Below are 19,095 nucleotides of genomic sequence, written 5' to 3' on the forward strand. Positions count from 1 at the left end.
TTGCAAATGGCAAGATCTCATTCCTTTTGATGGCTGCATAATATTCCATCGTGTATATATACCACATCTCCTTTATCCTAGAACAAATTTTTCTAACCTCCCTTTAGAAGGAATTATAATTGGGGCCAATGAAATGAAGAATCGGCTGCAGCTGGGCATGGCACCTTGCAGCCATGACAGACTGTTCTCACGCCCATGGCGCTGCCAGCAATGATGAATGGGCAGTTCCTGGGATGCAGTCTCTAGAACTGTGCCTGGACCAAGAGGGGACTGTAGAAGTATGTTGGTGAATAAGTGAACAAAAGGATCCGTAACTCAATGGACAGAGGGACCAACTGGATAGGAGGTTGGTATAGGGAGTTTGAAGGCTCCCTCCAACTCAAAGATTCACGTCCTCAGTCGTGCCCTTCCATCACTTGTGGGCTCAGTTCAGGTCTGATTTCTGAAGGTTCTAATGCAAAGGGTGGAAATCTCCATTTACGAATCATTTCCATTATGTAAAGCTAGAATCAAGGCAAAGTACTAAACGACATCAAGGATCTGTCCATCCTTAATTCTAAAAAATAATAAACCCTCTGTTCTCTTTTTGTTCCTGTGGTTCTCTCAACCCTTCATCCTTACATAATGAACTACTATTAGCTCTCTCTGTAACTTATTATGTTTATTATTTTCATGAAGCCTCATTACAGTCCTACAGGGTGGGCTCTGTGAATGTTCCCATTTTACAGATGAACAAACTGGAGGCTTAAAGAGATCAAATGACTCGCCGAGTCCACAGGTGTAATAAGTGGGGGATCCCAGATTTCTTTTACTGAAGGACATGAGCTTGGTAACAGGGTGAGCTAGTCTCCGTCTCCTCCTCTCTCTGCAGAAAGTGCTCTTCAGCACATCCCTGAGAGCGCAGGAAAAGGGAAAATTCCTTTTCTGTTTTTTTAGAGCCTGGGGATTGAGTATCACCCCCACGCCAATAGACAGCCCCTCTTCCCGCTTCCAGTTAGACTTGGTTAGGCCCTTCTCTTCTCTTTCAGTAAGGAATATGGGCAATTTAATTGTTTTAAAAACAAGATGAAAGGTTTCTGAATTTTTTTTCCTTCCTTTTTGAAACCTCTGGAGTCCTTCCCTTTACCAGGAACCCTTGCTCTCAACCAAAATAAAACAGCTCGGGTTGTAGGACGTTTCCCACCCAGTGGAATTTTCCAGTGGGTTGGTAGCAAGTCTCCCAGCAGTAAATTCGATTATTTTACATTTTGAACCAACTGTTTCATTAAAAAGCATGAGAAAAACCTCAGAAAAGAGGACCATATCTGTCGGTCCGAAGATATCTCCAGTAGCTCGGGGATGCTTTGCTAAAGCTGCATCCTTTATGTGGTATCAGAACTTCTGTTTGCTGGAGTAAACGAAACCAGCCAATGGGATGCTGTTTCTGTCAGGGATGGCAAAGAGCACGGAATTGTTAACCCCAAGATCCGGCTGGGAAGGAAGTTCTGAGAGATCACTTGATAGAATATCTTTTCTGCCCTTGAGACCGAAAAGTAGTAATTCTGAAATCCCTTTGAAGAAAAGTTTTACAAGGAGAGCGGCACGCATGACAATCGGCCACATGTAGAGACTTAAGGCTAATTCTGCCTGTTTTTATCCCCCAAATTCATGTCAGGAATAGCCATTTGTTAACCACACAGACTATGCTAAGCCCTAAAAATACAGACCCAAGCGATGTGCTTGTGGTCAGGGGGCATGAAGCCTGGTATTTGACAGTGTGATTCACACAGCGGGGAAGAGATGCAGAAGGTCCAGTAGGGCGTCCAGGAGGCTGGTGTGCTATGGGATTTGGGTGAGTGGACCTGGGAACCCAACACGTGTCACCCAGGCAGACCTGCTCCCACTCAACCACTACCCATCTTGCGCATGTCCTTTTCAGCACCTCCAGGGGGCTCTGTTCCCCTGACAGCCCCTGACAGCCTCCAGGGACCAGGACTTCAGATGAGCTGGAGGAATGCAAGGGTCCTCTTGCCTCAAGTCCTTTCCTTCAGTCTAGGCTGTACCAGGAGACAAAGCCCTGTCCTGCTCTACCTGGGGGCTGATGGCATCACAAACAGGCTGTGGTGTGTTTTCATGACAGCTCTTTTTGTCAAGTGTCAGTAGTTCCAATTAAGTTATTTCAGTTTAGGGGCGCCTGGGTGGTTCAGTCAGTAAGCATCTGCCTTCAGCTCAGGTCATGATCCTGGGGTCCTGGGATTGAGCCCCATGTCCGGCTCCCTGCTCAGCAGAGAGCCTGCTTCTCCCTCTCCCTCTGCCTGCCCCTCTGCCTACTTGTGCTCTCTCTATCTCTCTGTCAAATAAATAAATAAAATCTTAAAAAAAATAAGTTATTTCAGTTCAAAGCCTCCCTCTATGAGGAGGCGTGGGGGTGGTGAGATTCACTGTCACCCTCCCACTACACGTGAAATGCGTGAGTTGCACTGGGTACAGTCAGAAGAGAAAATCGTTTCTCTGTCAGATGTTCTTCGGCATCTGACAGTGTTGGGGGGGCGGTGGATTTGTGGTGGGCACGGCTCGGAGAACCCTTCCCACTTTGCAAGGCCCCTGGTCGGCTGTGCTCGGGGCCTCCTCTGCCTGGAAGCTCATTTGTTGTCTGAGAGTTTGTAAATTGGTTGCTGTGACTTTTTAGAATTACAGCCGAATTCTTGCCAAGGATTATATGGTATAAGATTAATAAAGTAATAAAAAGATTAATAACATAATACGAGGGAGCATGGCTGGTTCTCAAAGTGGCACTTGGTCTCTCAAGTGATCAGAGCCAGAGGTAGACTCTCACAGAGCACTGGCTACAGGCTGAAAGGATCTGGGAGAGGGTAGGAGGTGGGCCAAAAACCAGGAGAATTCAACAGGTTGGCCAAACAAGGGGAGCCAACTGCAGGACCCAGAGGAGAACAGGAAAGAAAATATGCCAGCAGATCCCAGGGATTCAGCATGATTTGCTCGCCATAGCAGATTGTCAGGAGGGTTCTGAATATTGCCTGAGAATTGATGCTTTCCAAGAATCACTACGAGATGAAAAGTAGCTAAAGGGATATAGTAGGCTTGTTCAAACAATGTCCCAGAGAACATTTGTTGTTTTTTTTTTAAGATTTTATTTATTTATTTATTTTTATTTTTATTTTTTTATTTATTTACCCAGCGGGAGAGGGAGGGAATCTCAAGCAGACTCCGAGCGAAGCATTGAGCCCGATGCGGGGCTCGGTCTCATGACCCTGAGATCATGCCCTGAGCTGAAATCCAGAGTCGGGTGCTTAACCGACTGCGCCACCCAGGTGCCCTGAGTACATTTGGTTTCAAGAATCAAATCAAGAGTGGAATTGGAATTAAGGCCATTAGTGTGTGTTGCCATGATACAATTTTTAAAAATATTTTTGGTTGGTGAGAATATCCTTTCCCAGATCAGTCCGCTTTCTCTTTTTTATTGTTACATTACACGTCCAAGGACTTTACTCTCTCCATTTGTTTCAAGTGCAGTGAAGAATCTCACCAGAAGGCCAGTGGTTCACCTGTCAACAATTGGTTAAAAAATGTTTATTGTGCTGTTGTTGACAGAACCTAGATAAGACACAACACCAGAAAGAACAAGAAATGTTTGGCACAAGTACATAGACTTCTACCCCCAGTATTGCTATCTCGATGTTTGCTTGTTAATCGTTTAGAAATTTTCCCACTAACACCCAAGCTACTGATCCTGTCATCCTTCTGTCAGCAGCTCCCTTTTGTCAATTGCGAGACTAGAAGCATCTGAGAAAGATCCAGATACCTTAAAACAAAAACAAAAACAAAAAATTTGATGTTATAAACTTTACCACTTAAACAAAATCTAATATTTTAAAAATTATATGTGTCATCTGTGGCTTCAAGAGTCTAAACATCACAAGCAACATCCCAGTTCCACACTGCATAAAAATCAGCCACTTGCTTTTCAAGTGCACGCAAGGGCCTTGCACGGTTCTCCAGAACGCGGGTCGCTCTGCCAGCCCAAAGGGGAGATGCTGAGTGTGCGCGAGCCCCTGGGCATACAGACTTCTGGAGGGACCCCGCGTTCTTTATTCTTTTTTTTTCTGAATGAGGGATGGTGGCCAGAATTTCCCTCTTTCTAAAAGGCAGGGAAGGAGGGAGAGGGGGAAGAGAAGGAGGAAGAGGATGTTTTTTTAAGGAGCCCTCCCTCTCATGCCCAGAGTGCTGGAGAGCTGAGTCTGGGGAGCTCCAAATAATACAGTATCAGCTCCTCCTCGGAGTGAAACCTGCTTTGCAGGGGCCGTGAGTCTTACCCCTCTACACATCATGGCTCAGGGGATCGGCTCAGTCTTTGCTTATAAACTTTGGAATCAGCTGTTGGAGGTGCCGACCTCTTCCTTTTCAGGGCTCCTTCCCCATGTCTGTCACCCGTGTCACACCTGGTACGTGACATGAGCTTGTGCCCCAAATCCCGCACTGAACTCTGGCTGCCCCTGCACCACTGTTTGACAGTCGATGCCCTGGAGTGGCTGAGCCTGGCTAGCTTGCCATCTCCCTAAGGAGTCCAGCAGATCCCATGACATGGAAGCCAGGGCTCCTGCCCACCAGCCTGGCTCTGTGCTCAGGATATCTGCCATCTGTCCTGCTGGGAAGTGACACCAGGTCAGACGTCGCCGATGAGCCATCTGTGCCTCCCTGAACTTTCCGTCAGGGCACACGGATGGCTCTGGAGGCTCAGAAATAAGCTCCTTACAGAATGCAGTCACCTCCCACCATCTGTGCCCTTGTGGCCACTCAGACCAGAACATCAGTGTGGAGAGAGCATACCTCCTAAATCAGCAAGACATTTACTGTGGTAAACGGCTCCCTTTTGTCAGTTGCCGTAATAGAAGTGTCTGAGAAATATGCTCTTAGCAGTTATAGGGAAATGGAAGTATCGATGTGGCCAGCTCCCAATTATCCAAGGGCCACTTCTCTGATTTGTGAGTTCCCTAGCTTCATAGTTCTGTTTCTCCTTTCGCTATTGCACTGAGGGTGAACGAAGCAAAGAAAGGACATATGTATTTATTTTGCTCTTGATAAAAAAGACAAAAATAAAGTCTAATTCAAGTGTGGAGGAATGGGGGCTGAAATCGGAAAGTAGATTTGGGGGTTATCTGTGGATTGTATTTCTTACCATCGTAAACAGAAACTTTCAACAAAAGTTTGTATAGTCCCCAGTCCTACTTAGGAAAATTTATCATAACAAACATAAGAGAGGATTTCCCTGTTAGTTTTCCTGCAACGGGACTTTTCTTACAGACTAAAGAAGCACTCACTTTAACCGTAAATATATTTCAATGGATGGAACTGGGACGAGGGTGAGATCGACCTGGTTCAAATCCCAGCTGGTCCAGATCTACTGGGTGGCATCAGAAAGAGAACTTCTCTGAGGCTCATTTCCCTTAGATCAGGTGCAGAGAATGATCATCATGAGGGTTGCTGAAAGGGTTATAGTAGAAAACATTTATGAATGACCCAGGTCACGACAGGGAGTTGGTTTAGAGACCAGTTTCTCAGTGGATCACTTTGGGCAGGTTCCTGGAACTGTCAGTCCCTCTGGGTCCTCACCTGTGACTTGAGAGTCATCATGATAATGATAATTAAGCTCTTCCCCTCAAGGCCAGTCAGGGTAAGTGAGTTAATGCATCCCAAAGCCATAGAACACACAATCCAGCAGACAGCTAGTTTTACTTTGTCTACTCTCTTTTAAGTTTTCTGGAAAGTCTATGCTAAAGACATGTCCGTCAAGTATATTTGGGTGAAAAGGAGATTTTGCTTGTGAAGATGCACTGTTTTTCTTATATTTATTTAGTCTTTGCACAAATACATATGGCAGCCACTGCCAGTTGGGAGACACTGGGAGTGGGTATCCAACCCGGGGCTCAAGCCACAAGGCCAGGAACAGAAAGTGCAAGAATAGGACAAAATAAGCTGAGACCCCCAGGCTGGAGGACTCTTGGATTAGAACCGAGGAATTGGAATTAAGGAGTGTTTTTGCTGTTTCATGGATGAGAAACACCTGCCCAAAACCTTCGAGAGTGAGCTGAGAGCAGGCCTAAGGTAGTTTCCCAGGGACCAGATTTCAGGTCTCACCTCCCCTAGATTGTGAGCTCCATGAAGGTATTAGGAGGAGGGTTCACTTTCATGCCCCCATGGCACCCAGGAGGGCCCTACCCCGGGGGCCAGAAATGCTTCCCTGAATTAATTTTAGGTGAAGTCACACCCCAGGCTCCAAGTGGAGTGTACCTGTCTCTCAGTCTCGTCTGAGCTGCGGTACCTAGCGCAGCACTGACATGAAATAGTCACCCTATTCCAATTCATTGATAGATTGATTAGTTGAACTTTTTTGTTAATCTCATTACACACACGCACACACACACACACACAATGCTCTCATGATTTTCTAGCTAGAAAAACCAACACATAAAATAATTTCTATATCTCTACCCAGTTTTTAGAATCACAGAAAGCTCAGCCTGGGGGGCAGACAGAAAAAGAGAAGAAAAATCTAAAAAATGTTTTATGTCTCGGGCGTTTAAATAGTCAGGCTTGTGTCTCTCCTTTATCACTTCACAGCTCCTGAGGTCCTGGCCCAGAAACCATACAGCAAAGCTGTTGACTGCTGGTCCATCGGGGTGATTGCCTATATCTTGTAAGTATTGCTTGCCACCTTGGCTGGTTTTTTCTTTCTTTCTTTTTTTCTTTTTTATTGTGGAAAAATATACATAACACAAAATTTACCACTTTTACCATTTTTTAATGTACTGCTCAGTGGCATCAGGTACATTCACAGTGTTGGGCAACTATCACCACCAGCCATCTCCGGAACTTTCTCATCTTCCCAAAGGACAGCTCTGTCCCCATTAAACACTAACTCCCTGAAGTCCCTGGCAGCCACCCTCCTACTTTCTGTCTCTGTGCATTTGACTACTCTTGATTCCTTGTGTCAGTGGGATCATCCAGTATTTGGCCTTTCGTGACTGGCTTTTTCATTTATCATAATGTCCTCAAGATTCACCCATGTTGTAGCAGGTGTCAGAATTTTCTTCTTTTTAAGGCTGAATAATTGTCCATTATATGCATATAATACATTGTGTTTTTCCATTTATCCATCAGTGGACAGTGGGTGGTTTCCACTTCGTGGCTATTGTGCATAATGCTGTTATGAGCACAGCTGTACAAACGTCTGCCTTTAGGGGTATACCGGAAGTGGGGTTGCTGGATCATATGGTACTTCCGTTTAACTTTTTGAGGAATCTCCACACTGTGTTGCAAAGCAGCACCCTCACTTTACGTTCCTGACAGCAATGCGCAAGGGTTCCGGTTTCTCCACACCCCTCCCAACACTGATTTCCCATGTTTTATAATAGCTGTCCTGATCGGTATGAAGTGCTTTCATTGTGGGTGTGATTTGCTTCCTCGTTTTTAAAATTTATTTGTAGTGTGCTTGTTTGAGTAGAGTTGACACACAGCGTTAACATTAGTTTCGGATGTACAACATAGTGATTTGAACTCTGTAGCTTACACTGTGCTCAAAAGTGTAGCTGCCCTCTGTCACCTTACAGGGCTATTACAGTATCATTGACCATATTCCCCGTGCTGTACCTTTCATCCCCATGACTTAGTCTTTCCATCGCTAGAAGCCTGGACCTCCCTCTCCCCTTCACCCATTTGGCTCATCCCCCAACCCCCTTCCCTCTGGCAACCATCAGTTTGTTCTCTGTGTTTATAGGTCTGATTCTGCTTTTTATTTGTTTATGTATGTATTTGTTTCATTTTTTTAGATTCCACATATGAGTGAAATCTTACAGTATTTGTCTTTCTCGGTCTGACTTAATTCACTTAGCATAATACTCTCTATGTCAATCCATGTTATTGCAAATGACAAGATCTCATCCTTTTTTAAGGCTGAGTAATATTCCTCTCTGTGTGTGTGTGTGTGTGTGTGTGTGTGTGTGTGTCTGTCTGTCTGTCTGTCAATGGACACATGGGTTGCTTCCATGTCTTGGCTATTATAAATAATACTGCAATGTTTCTCTTATGGCTAACGATGTTGAGCATTTTCTCATGTGCCACCTTGGATTTCCTGGGGACACAAACCACTAATACTTTTGTATTAGGACATCGCCAAAAGAAATCAAAATGAGAAAAAATTTGATGAAAACCAAAATTGAGCTTTTAGATTCCTCATTTCTTCTCAGGTACCTCATTTATACAACCCAGGAAATGCTATCATAGGCATAGTGTTGTCACAGTTAATTAAGAGTGATCAATTTTGGGTTTTATTATTATTTTCTATTTTGCTTAAGTCCACTGTCAAGTTATTTTTTAATTACAATTTCTTTTTGCAGTGATACTTTCAAACGCTTACTACGGAGCATATTCCTAGAGTGGGTTTGGGCCAACTGGTGTCTGTAATTGATAGGAAATGAATTTCTCCCCAAGGAAGGGAAGGCTTTGTAGCAGATAGAGCCCGCTACACACAATGAAAGACCATGGGGGATTGTGATCAGAGAAAGGTCTGACAGTATGTGGCATCCTCAGGGACTGCTGGAAACATCCCCCCTGTGTTGGCTTTGTCTCATTATCTGGAAGGCAAGCAGTCTTTCTACAGCATACATTCAACTGGGCAGCTTTTGTAGTTTAGTGTGGATTTAGTTGACAGCTCCTGTAGATGCCTGCCATTATCACAGGATTTATCCATTATAATGTCCTTGGCCCCTATGGCTCCCACTTATGGAAATAGGTAAAGGCCAGGTTCGTCTGAGCTATAAAACTAGCATATTGCATACAGAGCGCTTTCACTTTCAAAGCACGTTGACTGTTTTCTAAGGTAGTTTCATCCTTTTTCGTGGGGAGGGGGGAGTTACAGACCCTTTGAGAATCTGGTGAAAGCTGTGGACCCTTTCCCCTAATAATTTCACACACACACACACACACTTCTGCATACCTCGTTAGAGAGCTTCCTGGGTAAGCCGAAAGCAGACACAGGCCATGTGTTCTTCACTCTGGCTCCTTAAAACCCCAGTGGAAATTCTTGTCAGAGATCCTACCTTGCCAAACTCGACATGGAAGATTTAAAGAAATGAATGACAAGCCACTGTCCTTCCTGTAGAGAACCAAAGCTGGTATCATCTAGAGAAATCTGGGGCTAGGCAAAAAGTGCCCCTTCATCTGGGCTTCTGCTTGCTTGTTCCTTCACATCTGTTCTGAATCCTGAACCACCGCTCTGGTCTGCACCAATGTCGATAGATTCCCTTTGTATATATAACTGTGTATGTAATTGTGTCCCTGAAGTCTTGGCACTGGGGTAGGGTATCTATCTGCACAGCTATGAGGAGGTGCAGATGGCTTTACTGAGATAAGCATTGGTATCTTAGACATTCTGGCTGCTAGAACAAAATACAGTAGACCAGATGACTCAATCAGCAGATTCGTTTCTTACAGTTCAGAAGTCTGGGAAGTTCAAGATCTAGGTGCCTGCTGATTCAATTCCTGGTGAGGACCTTCTCCCCACCTCGCAGACCGCCACCTTCTTGTGTCCTCGCAAGGCAGAAGGGGAACATGCATGTTCTCTGGTGTCTCTTCTTATAAAGGCACTGATCCCAGTATGGAGGCCCCATCCTCATGACCTCATCTGAACCTAATTGCCTCTCAAAGGCCCATTTCCAAACACCATCACATTGGGGGTTAGGGTTTCAACCTATGAATTTGAGGGGGATACTCTTCAGTCCATAGGAAATGGTTTGGTTGTGCTGTGCTTAATAGAAGTATTACAGTGGAATCCCCTTAAAACATGGACATTTCAGGATGGACATAGCACCTACTTTATAATAATGCTGACATCAAACATCTGTAGAACAGTGCAAGAATATAAATATGGTCACAAGTTTTATCTCCCTTCACCCTCCCTGCAATCCTACAAGATAGATGCAGTTTTTATTAAACCCACTGAGAGAAGATAAAACTTAGGGAGACTACATAATATAACTTGGTATCAGAATCGACATTTGAACCCAAGCCCCACTCTGACTTCCAGTCCAGCTCTTTGTGCTAACATCTTATGCCCTCACATGCAGACATGGCCACGTCGCTGAGAGAAGAGAGGGCGTTTCTTTCCATGTTATATCCAGCTTGTGTTTATTTCTTTCTGCAAATGTTTACAGAATATGTACCATGCACCTGTCACTATGCTCGATACTGGGAATGAGTGCTCAACAACACATACACAGCCCCTGTGTTTGTGAAGCTGGCTCACAGTCTTGTGAAAGAGACAGGCATTCAAAGAAACCTCATAAATGAACATGGAATTTTAAATGTGCAAAGTGCTTTGAAGGAAGAGGATGAGGGGCTCTGGCAAAGTGGAACAGAGGTTACCTATTTCTAGCAGGTGGCTAGGGAAGCCTTCTCTGAGCAGAGGACCTAATAAAACAAAACCTAAATGATGAGTACGTTAGGCAGATAAAGCGTGAGGAGGAAGTATTCCAGGCAGAGTGAATAGTGTGAGCAGAGGATGCTTTCAGCTGCAAGTAAGGGACAAACCAGGCCCAACTGGCATAAGCATTTAAAAAAAAAGTCATACCTCACACAATAACAAGTGCATAGGTGGGAAAGCCCCATGAGTGCCTAAGTCAGATCCTCATTCCCAGGTTATATCCACCCTTGCTCTCTGCCATCCTCAGTGCATTGGTTTTTCCTTGCACCCTCCTCAACCAAACATGATGGCCGTCATAGCTGCAGGCCTCGGGGACAGACACAGCACCAGCTGGTGGAAGAAGAGGGGATGTTTAGCCCCGTGTACCTGTAAGGGCTAGACTGTGTTCCCCGGAAGTCCCTCAGCCAACGTTCCCTCATGTCTCCTTGGCCAGAAATGCCACCCACACTCATTTCTAAAGCGGTCCTGGAAGAGAGAATGGGATGATCACAGCTGGCCAAATGAAGCAGGTGACCATGTGGAGGAGGGGCAAATCACAGTTGTGCTGGGGAAGAAAAAGCAGGAAACAGATTTGCAGTAGGTAAAGAACGTGTCTGCCCCAGACCACAGGTAGGGCAATATCCGAAAGGCCAGCGTGGTTACAGTATGGTGTCAAGACAGGATATCAGAAAAGTTATATTCCAAGAGGTAGGCAAGAGCCTGAGGAAGGAGAGACTTGGCAGAAAGTTTGGTTTAACAGAGGTTAATGGGAAGCCAAAGAAGGATTTGGGCCTGAGGTGTGCACTGACCTGATTTTCACTCGAGGATTATTCCTATTCCGGCTCCTCTGTGAACAGGGGTTGGACAGGGCAGCAGTGGAGGGTGGAGACCCTTGAGAGGCACTGTCAGGTGAGCAGTGAGAGTTGCTTCTACCAGGGAGGCAGTGATGGGGGTCAGGTGGTAGGTGTATTTTGGATGTGGGAGATAAAAGAGAAGTTTCAAGTATAAAGCCAAGTCTTTGGCTTAAGCAATCATGTAAATGGCTAAGAAAAAAGAATTAGGGGGTGGTGAAGGAGCAAGTTTAGGAGGATCAAGGAGATCAAGAATTTTGTCTTGGGCATGTTGGGACCTCTTTGAGATATCCATGGAATAGTGTATGTACATGGGGAGGTCAGAAGTCTGGGGGAGAGATCTGGGCATATATATATATATATCTGAGGATAGTTTGAACATAGTACATCCAAATCCTTATCATGTATACGACACAATACTTGGCAGGGTTAAAATACAGTATTAAGTAAAGCAATACTGTATTTATTTCTATTTTAAGTATAAACTTGTTAAGCTTAAACGTGGTAGTTCCCTGATCACCACTAGCTTTGCTCCAGGGATTAGTCTCAGGTTGATTGAACGACTGGGTCAGACTCCAAAATGGCAGGCAGGGCCTCTGTGAGAGGCCTGTGACTTCAGTTGGTGTTCCCAGCACAAGGCTGGCTCCGGGTCGAACTAGGGTTAGAAGCTGGAACTCGTGAATCTCACTCTCAGACTCTTGCTACTTCCCACTGACACACTGCGCCCAGACGCCCCACTCCCATCCTGCACCGGGAGACCAGAGAGCACGGCTGCTGAGCTGGCCGTGACCCACAGACAGCACACAGGGGAAGCCAGATCTGCCGCAGGGGTCCGCACTCAACTCCCATTCTTCGTGTTACCTGGGATGGAGAAGGGGTTAGCCTCTGCGGTTTTTTGGGGGTACAGCATTATTTTCATTTGATTAACCTGTCACGCTGAGATACCCAATCACGGCAAAAGCGCCTGTGACAGACCACGTACCAAAGGTCCTCCTCTCTGCACACCAGGCAAAAGATTCCGCATTTTGCCAGCACAGATACTTGACGAATTACTTCTCTTTTGATCTCTGCACTCATGTCTATGTTATCCATCATTTGGAAGGAGAAATATTTTTTTTCTATCAGGGATACTCATTTTTAAAAATACATCGAATGGGTCCTTATCCTGTCAGGCATCTCTCTTTGGGGATCAGGACTTAACAAAAAAAAAAAACATCTTTGCCTGCACCACTTAAGTTACTGAGAAGGATGGAGGACAGAGTGTTCTGGAACCCCCGATGAGCATGTTGGTGTCCAGGCTGGAGATGTGGCTCAGCCAAGAAAGCACAAGTTCCAAGGACATAGAATCAGCATCTCACTGACCAGACTGAATTTTGTGATCACACATATGCTGCCTTTCTTCTCGAAACTTCAAGGAGATGAGTTAATGATGGCTTGCCTAAACTATGCTCGGGGATACAGCACGCTATGGAGAAACACAGGGGATGTTTGCCGGCAAGAACTGGGCGGAGGTCTTAAGAAGTTTAGGCATTAGAGCCTTAGGGCAGGCTGGATGGTTAGGGCGGGTCTGCCATGGGTGGGGAGGCCCCTACCCGTGCTGTGACCTCTGACCTCCCTGCCTACCAGAACCTCCAGGCCAAGTACTTACCGTAATCCCCTTGCTTTTTGACTGGCCTCTGATGTTGTTCAGTCTTTAAAACCAGGTCACGTAAATATCGATTGGCCAACATACACAGCCTAATAGGCTTTGTGAGAGCGGCGCTAAGAATGCCTCGTCTGCATGGTAGGTCCATTTTTGGAGACAAAGGATGCTCCTTGCCAAGGCAGTCATCATGATTTTATTTATTTATTTTTTTATTTTTTTAAGATTTTATTTATTTATTTGAGAGAGAGAGACTGAGAGACAGAGCACAAGAGGGGGGAGCGGGAGAGGGAGAAGCAGACTCCCTGCTGAGCAGGGAGCCCGATGTGGGACTCGATCCAGGGACTCCAGGATCATGACCTGAGCCGAAGGCAGCCGCTTAACCAACTGAGCCACCCAGGCGCCCGAGTCATCATGATTTTAAACCATTGACAGCTGCTTCTTTATGGATACACATGTCCCAGGGAGAGAGCATGAACCCAAGCTCCAGTAGGAGAGAATGTAGCATAATTAGTGCCCGGGAAAGACCCAAGCATGGGGCATTATGATGGTGGTTACTACCATCAGTAGGAGGAGTGTTAACACTAATAGGAGTAATTAACTGGCCTTGCTAGCAGGCAGCAATCATCTTGTTATATTCCTAAGCTTTGTGGGATGGGACACATTGCCTTGTTTAGGCTGCCTTGGGTCCATGGTCTGGACTTTGGCTTTAGAAGTTCAGAAACTAAATTAATATGTTTATTCATCTTGCTCAGACGATCCCAGCGAATTGATTCACACTAGCCAGACTCAAAAGAGATTAAAAACAAAACAAAACAAAACAAAAAACCTGGAGTGTCAGTTTACTAAATCATGAGATCTGTGCCCCACCGGGTAATTGGATATGCATGTCATCAAACTAGCATGTTCTCCCCCAAAGAGGAAATGCTCCACGAGAAAGCAAATTAAAAGCAGAAGTTTCCTTTACGAACAAGAAATCAGAGCCCTAGAGCTGGATGGCCTGATGTGTTTTCACAAAGCCTATAGTCGTCTCCAGGGTTTTTCTCTACCAGGGAGTCTTTCTGTCCTGCTGCGGCACGGCTGTTCCTGGGGGCTGGCCGGAGTGGCCCCATGCTGGCCGGTGCGCACGCCTCCCCCTCCTGCCTCCTGCCCTGCACAGCAGCCTCCACCCTGCTCGCTCTTCCCATCCCTCAGGTATCATCACTTGTATTGCCGCGGGCTTTGGTGGTTGTCATTCTCAGGCTTACTGATTTTACTCCACCGACTGCATTTCAGCGTGGCGCTTTCCGAGGATTTCCAGAAAGGTGCCTCATCTCCCCTCCATCGTCTCTGCTGAGTGGATCCTGTGCGTGGCTAAGTGCCTTTTGGTTAGCTTTAATCTCAGACACAGGTATCGCTTGGCCACATTTCTGCTTTGTTTGTGGGCCTGTGGCCCTCTCCCTGCTGCTTCTGGAGAAAGAGTTTATTGGTTGTCTGTTGACAGTTGGTTCACCTCTAGCCCCTTAGGACATAGTCAAACAAATACTGTCTGGTTTCAGAAAGTAGGTGGAGGGGTGTGCACAGCGGTGAGGGAGGGAATTTTACAAGCAGTGCAATCGAGATAAAGCAATTCTGCACTTTAGGTGGTGGGGGCAATGGTGAATCTACCATTGTCTTTGTCTCTCAAAGGCCCTGGGGTAGAGAGGACACCTGGAGGGAGAAGCAGGAAGGGACCATCTCACCTATGTCACCTTTACACTCAATGGCCAGTGGCTTCAGGCCAGATGGAAGAACACGTCACTTCCTCTGCTCTCTTTCGTTCATGTCAGCATCGTCTCCTGGAAACCGTCATTTTAGCATCAGCTAAACGTCTCAGGAGATGTAGCCTTGGAGAATGGAAGGCAGGGGATTGACATTCACTCACTTAGCGAACATTTATTGAGCCTAATATGTGTCAGGCGATATGATGGGGTTGCAGAGACGGATTCATCACCAACTGGTCTTGGAGGTGCTGACTGTCTGCTGGAGGCGACAGACAGGAAACAGATCAGTTAAAATCCAGTCTTGTCGGCTGTCACCGAAATGAGAGGTGAGAGCTCCCAGGGCAGAGCCCTGAACCCTGCCCTGGCCTTGAGGAGGTCTCCCCAGCAGAGGCGATGGTGATCTGGCTCTGGACAGGCTATCTTCAAATATTGGCCGTCGTGCAGGGAGATGGATGGTTTATCCTTCAGCACCAATTATCTGAAGATATGATGTGCTTACTCTGTTTGAGACAAGATGTAGCATTCGATCTGAAATGAATTTTTCAAATAGAACTTCAAAGATTTGATCCAGCTTTGACCTTCTAATGTCTAACAATCGGTGGTGGGCAAAAAAGTATCATCTTTGAATTATCAGGATTTTTAATTCCCCTGTCACCAAAGTGGGCAAATGGAAGCGTCAGAAGAGGCCCTGCTGACGTTTTACCATATTTACCATCTGGCATGCAGGTGGCAGACCGGAGTCGGGAGGGAGGTGGCGCGTAGATGGCGTGAAGAAGCAGAAAGCCCATCGGAGGTGCCGTGGCAAGTCGTGAGTTTGGACCCCTTACTCCGTGCTGGGTGTGTGACCAGGAGGTGCAGATGATGGAGGCGGGGAGGGGAGAGGCCCTGATTTTCAGGAACAAGTCAGGAAATGCTTGCGGAGGTGGTGAGAGGACCCAGGGAAGGACAGACTGGAAGCAGGTGACTGCGCCCAACAGTGCGGCGTGCAGTGGCGAGACCCTGACGAGGACGGCCCTCGGGCCCTGAGGTCCCCTTGCCGTGCACCGAGGCCTCACTGTCTAGGCATCCTCAGAGTGCTCTGGAAGAGAGTAAGCAGAGGCCAAGTGCACAGCGCGACCAAAGGCCGAAGCCCGTGGTGTGGCAATACCGAGACATTTCCCAAATGCACGCGGCTGTTCATCTGCACACCATCACAACCGCTTACCGATCAGAACGTGAGAGAGAGAGAGGCTGGAGAAGGAGGAGGGAGGAAGCAAGCTGGGAGGGAGGAAGCAAGAGCCCCACAACCAAGAAAAAAAAAGTCTCGATGCAAAAAGTCAAATTGGAAATCCGCCCGGGGTTCAGAATCATCAGTTAGCACTGGTGTTAATCACCTCCAGACGGGATGTCTGCACCCCTCAGGGCTTCGGGATGAAATCTGTGACTCGTGAGAACTAATTTTAGCTGCTGGAAGTTTCGCTGGGTTTTTCCGAATGCAACACTCCCGACTGTTTGAAGCTCTCCCTGCTCATCCTCCTCCCCTCCTGTTCTCCCTTCCACCGTTAGCGAGAGCAGAGTACAAGGCGTTTGGTCTGGGCTTCCTCTGGCTGGGTTTGACCTGCAGGAGGAGGTGCAGAGCCTCTGCACAATCCCCCAGACATCCTCAAGGTGCTATCCATCTGGCTAATGCAACGATCAAAAAGTTAGACACTTGGAAGTGGGGCCATGGATCACGACGCAACAGCTATGGACACTACATTGTCTAGCCCACCCCTTTAAAACTGTTTAACTCCAAATGGAGGATGCTACTCATTTCTCACGCTTGGGGAAGTACTGAGTCCCCTCCCCACCCCCTCTTCCCAGCTCCCAATCTTCAGGTCCAGTTGTGTATAAACTTTCCAAGAAGTGTGTTCCCTTTCTCCCCTAGATCTTTCCCTGATCTGCTTACTCATTCTCAGGTTTCAAGGCATGATCCAAATCTCCGGGGGTAACATGGGACCTTTATCCACTGTATTTTCATCAGTCGTGCTTTGCTGAAGTCAGCCTGCACATGGTTTTAATATGTGAACCATTCCTAGTTTCTCCAGCCTGATCTCTTCCAAGATTGCACGGAGAAAGTTCTGGAGCGTGCATAATCAAACATATGGTTGCTGAAATAATTGGATTACTTCTTGGTAATGATTTGGGTCTCGTTGGTCATTCTATTTTATAAATCCGAATAATATGCTGAAACCTGTTTTGTTCACTAAGTGGGCCTTGCAGCTAAGTACAAGAGGTTTATCAGCTTAAAAAGCTTTGCTTTATTTTATTAAAGTCTGTCATATTATCCAGAGTCAGATGGATAAAACTCAGATTCTTTAGCACAGGCCCCAGACGTTCGTAAATACCCACTGAGTGCCAAAACAAAAAGGTAAATGGGGCCTTCCCAGAGTTGTTGCTTATCAGACAGACTCTCATTTCCAAAGGAAGAGACACCAGATTTGATTGGCTTTGTGAATGTTTTTCAGAGACTCTTTGGGCCTGGGTTGGCCCTATGTGGCTTACTTAGTTTGCAATAATATACATAGAGGTTTGTTGTTTTAGTCATTTCCATGGCACCCTGGTCTAATTGCATAAAAATATTCTTTCTTCACAAATATGCCATTGAATACAGGCATATGCAGGAGATCTTGAGCTCTTCCTGGAATCGAGGGCTCCTGGGCTAAATGATTGGAAATACTGGTCTACAAAGAGCAAAGTGACAAGCTGGTCTCTGGGACACCCTGTCCTCATATTCATGACACAGCACACAACGTTAGGACCATAAAAATTCAGTCATTGCTCTTCTTCCTTTCTTGAGCAAGCTTAGAAGTTTAGGTCAGGACGGATGGGCATTCGTGGACGATTCTGAGACTTTGCACAGAGTTTAAAAATATATTGCTTCATTTCCATGTTGAGGCCATTGGACTGAGTCCCTTGGGGTTTGTCTGCTCCTCTGTCCCCCTTCCGTTGTTCTTCTTGGTGGTGAGCAGCGTTCCACTTGAGTGCTTCTGCTGAAGGACCGGAAAGGGATTACAGAGCATGTGACAGCACTTTTGTATGTTCTGCCTGTTATCTCTATGTCTCCGCATCCATCTATCCATCTATGTGTGTGTTTTATATATAATGCATATTATTATATAGTATGTGTTATATATATTATCTCTCTATATAAGGTGGGCGCTATTATCCTCATTTCACAGAAAAACTGAGTCTTTTTTTTTTAGATTTTTAGATTTTTTAGATTTTTTTTAAAGATTTTATTTATTTACTTGGCAGAGAGAGAGAGACAGCGAGAGAGGTAACACAAGCAGGGGGAGTGGGAGAGGGAGAAGCAGGCTTCCCGCCGAGCAGGGAGCCCGATGCGGGGCTCGATCCCAGGACCCTGGGATTATGACCTGAGCCGAAGGCAGTCGCCCAACCGAGCCACCCAGGTGCCCTGAAGAAACTGAGTCTTAAAGAGGATATGTCATTTCCCCAAGGTCACTCAACTTGTACTTGCTGGAGCTGAGATTTGGAATCTGTGTTTTGTTTCTCGAAATCCCAGGCTGAGGAAGCCACAGCAGGAAACCTCTCTGAAAACGGAGTGACAGTCAGCCTTCAGAGGACAATAGCAAGCCTTTCCTTGAAAAGTCACATCTCCATTCTCCTTCAGAGCTCTTTTATCCAATTAGACTCAACAGCAAATTCTGGGTTGCCTTTTTCTGGTGATTATTCGATTGTCAATGTGAGCTATTGCACCCAAATGCTTTTTGTATAAAATATTGAAAATAATTGGGGCAACTGGGTGGCTCAGTCATTTGATCGTCTGACTCTTGATTTCAGCTCAGGTCATGATCTCAGGGTCGTGAGATTGAGCTCTGCGTTGTGCTCCGTGCTGGGCATAGAGCCTGCTTAAGATTCTCTCCCTCTCCATCTGCCTCTCTCCCACCTCACACATGCTCGCTCTCTCTCTCAAAAAAACCCCCAAAACTCTAAAATATTGAAAATAAGTTTTGGCACTTAAGCACATTTCAAGTGCTTAGGAAATTCACTTATGTATGTTATTTGATTTCCCAGTTATTCTGGGTCGGTGAGGCACATCTCCTGCCCAGTCCTGTAGAATTCCACAAAGTCTTGACAGAAGGGTTTCTTTTTTTTTTTTAATTTATTTATTTTTATATTTTTATTAACATATAATGAATGTATTATTTGTTTCAGGGGTATAGTTCTGTGATTCGTCAGTCTTACACAATTCACAGCACTCACCATAGCACATACCTTCCCCAGTGTCCATCACCCAGCCACCCCATCCCTCCCACCCCCCTCCACTCCAGCAACCCTAAGTTTGTTTCCTGAGATTAAGAGTCTCTTATGGTTTGTCTCCCTCTCTGGTTTTGTCTTGTTTCATTTTTCCCTCCCTTCCCT

At 46.0% G+C, this 19,095-nt stretch overlaps 1 protein-coding gene across 2 annotated transcripts in view; it reads left to right on the plus strand.

Annotated features, from left to right (window-relative positions):
• The window catches only part of CAMK1D (calcium/calmodulin dependent protein kinase ID), a 394,045-nt gene that overhangs the window by 347,933 nt on the left and 27,017 nt on the right, over positions 1 to 19,095 (plus strand). For both annotated transcript variants that reach the window (XM_081820587.1, XM_081820588.1), the window contains exon 6: positions 6,619 to 6,694. In XM_081820587.1, the coding sequence (XP_081676713.1) occupies positions 6,619 to 6,694 (76 nt within the window). The remainder of the gene's footprint in view (positions 1 to 6,618; positions 6,695 to 19,095) is intronic.

The sequence above is a fragment of the Leptonychotes weddellii genome, chromosome 5 (genome assembly GCF_054177405.1).
Source record: "Leptonychotes weddellii isolate Sample4059 chromosome 5, ASM5417740v2, whole genome shotgun sequence".
Taxonomy (NCBI): Eukaryota; Metazoa; Chordata; class Mammalia; order Carnivora; family Phocidae; genus Leptonychotes; species Leptonychotes weddellii.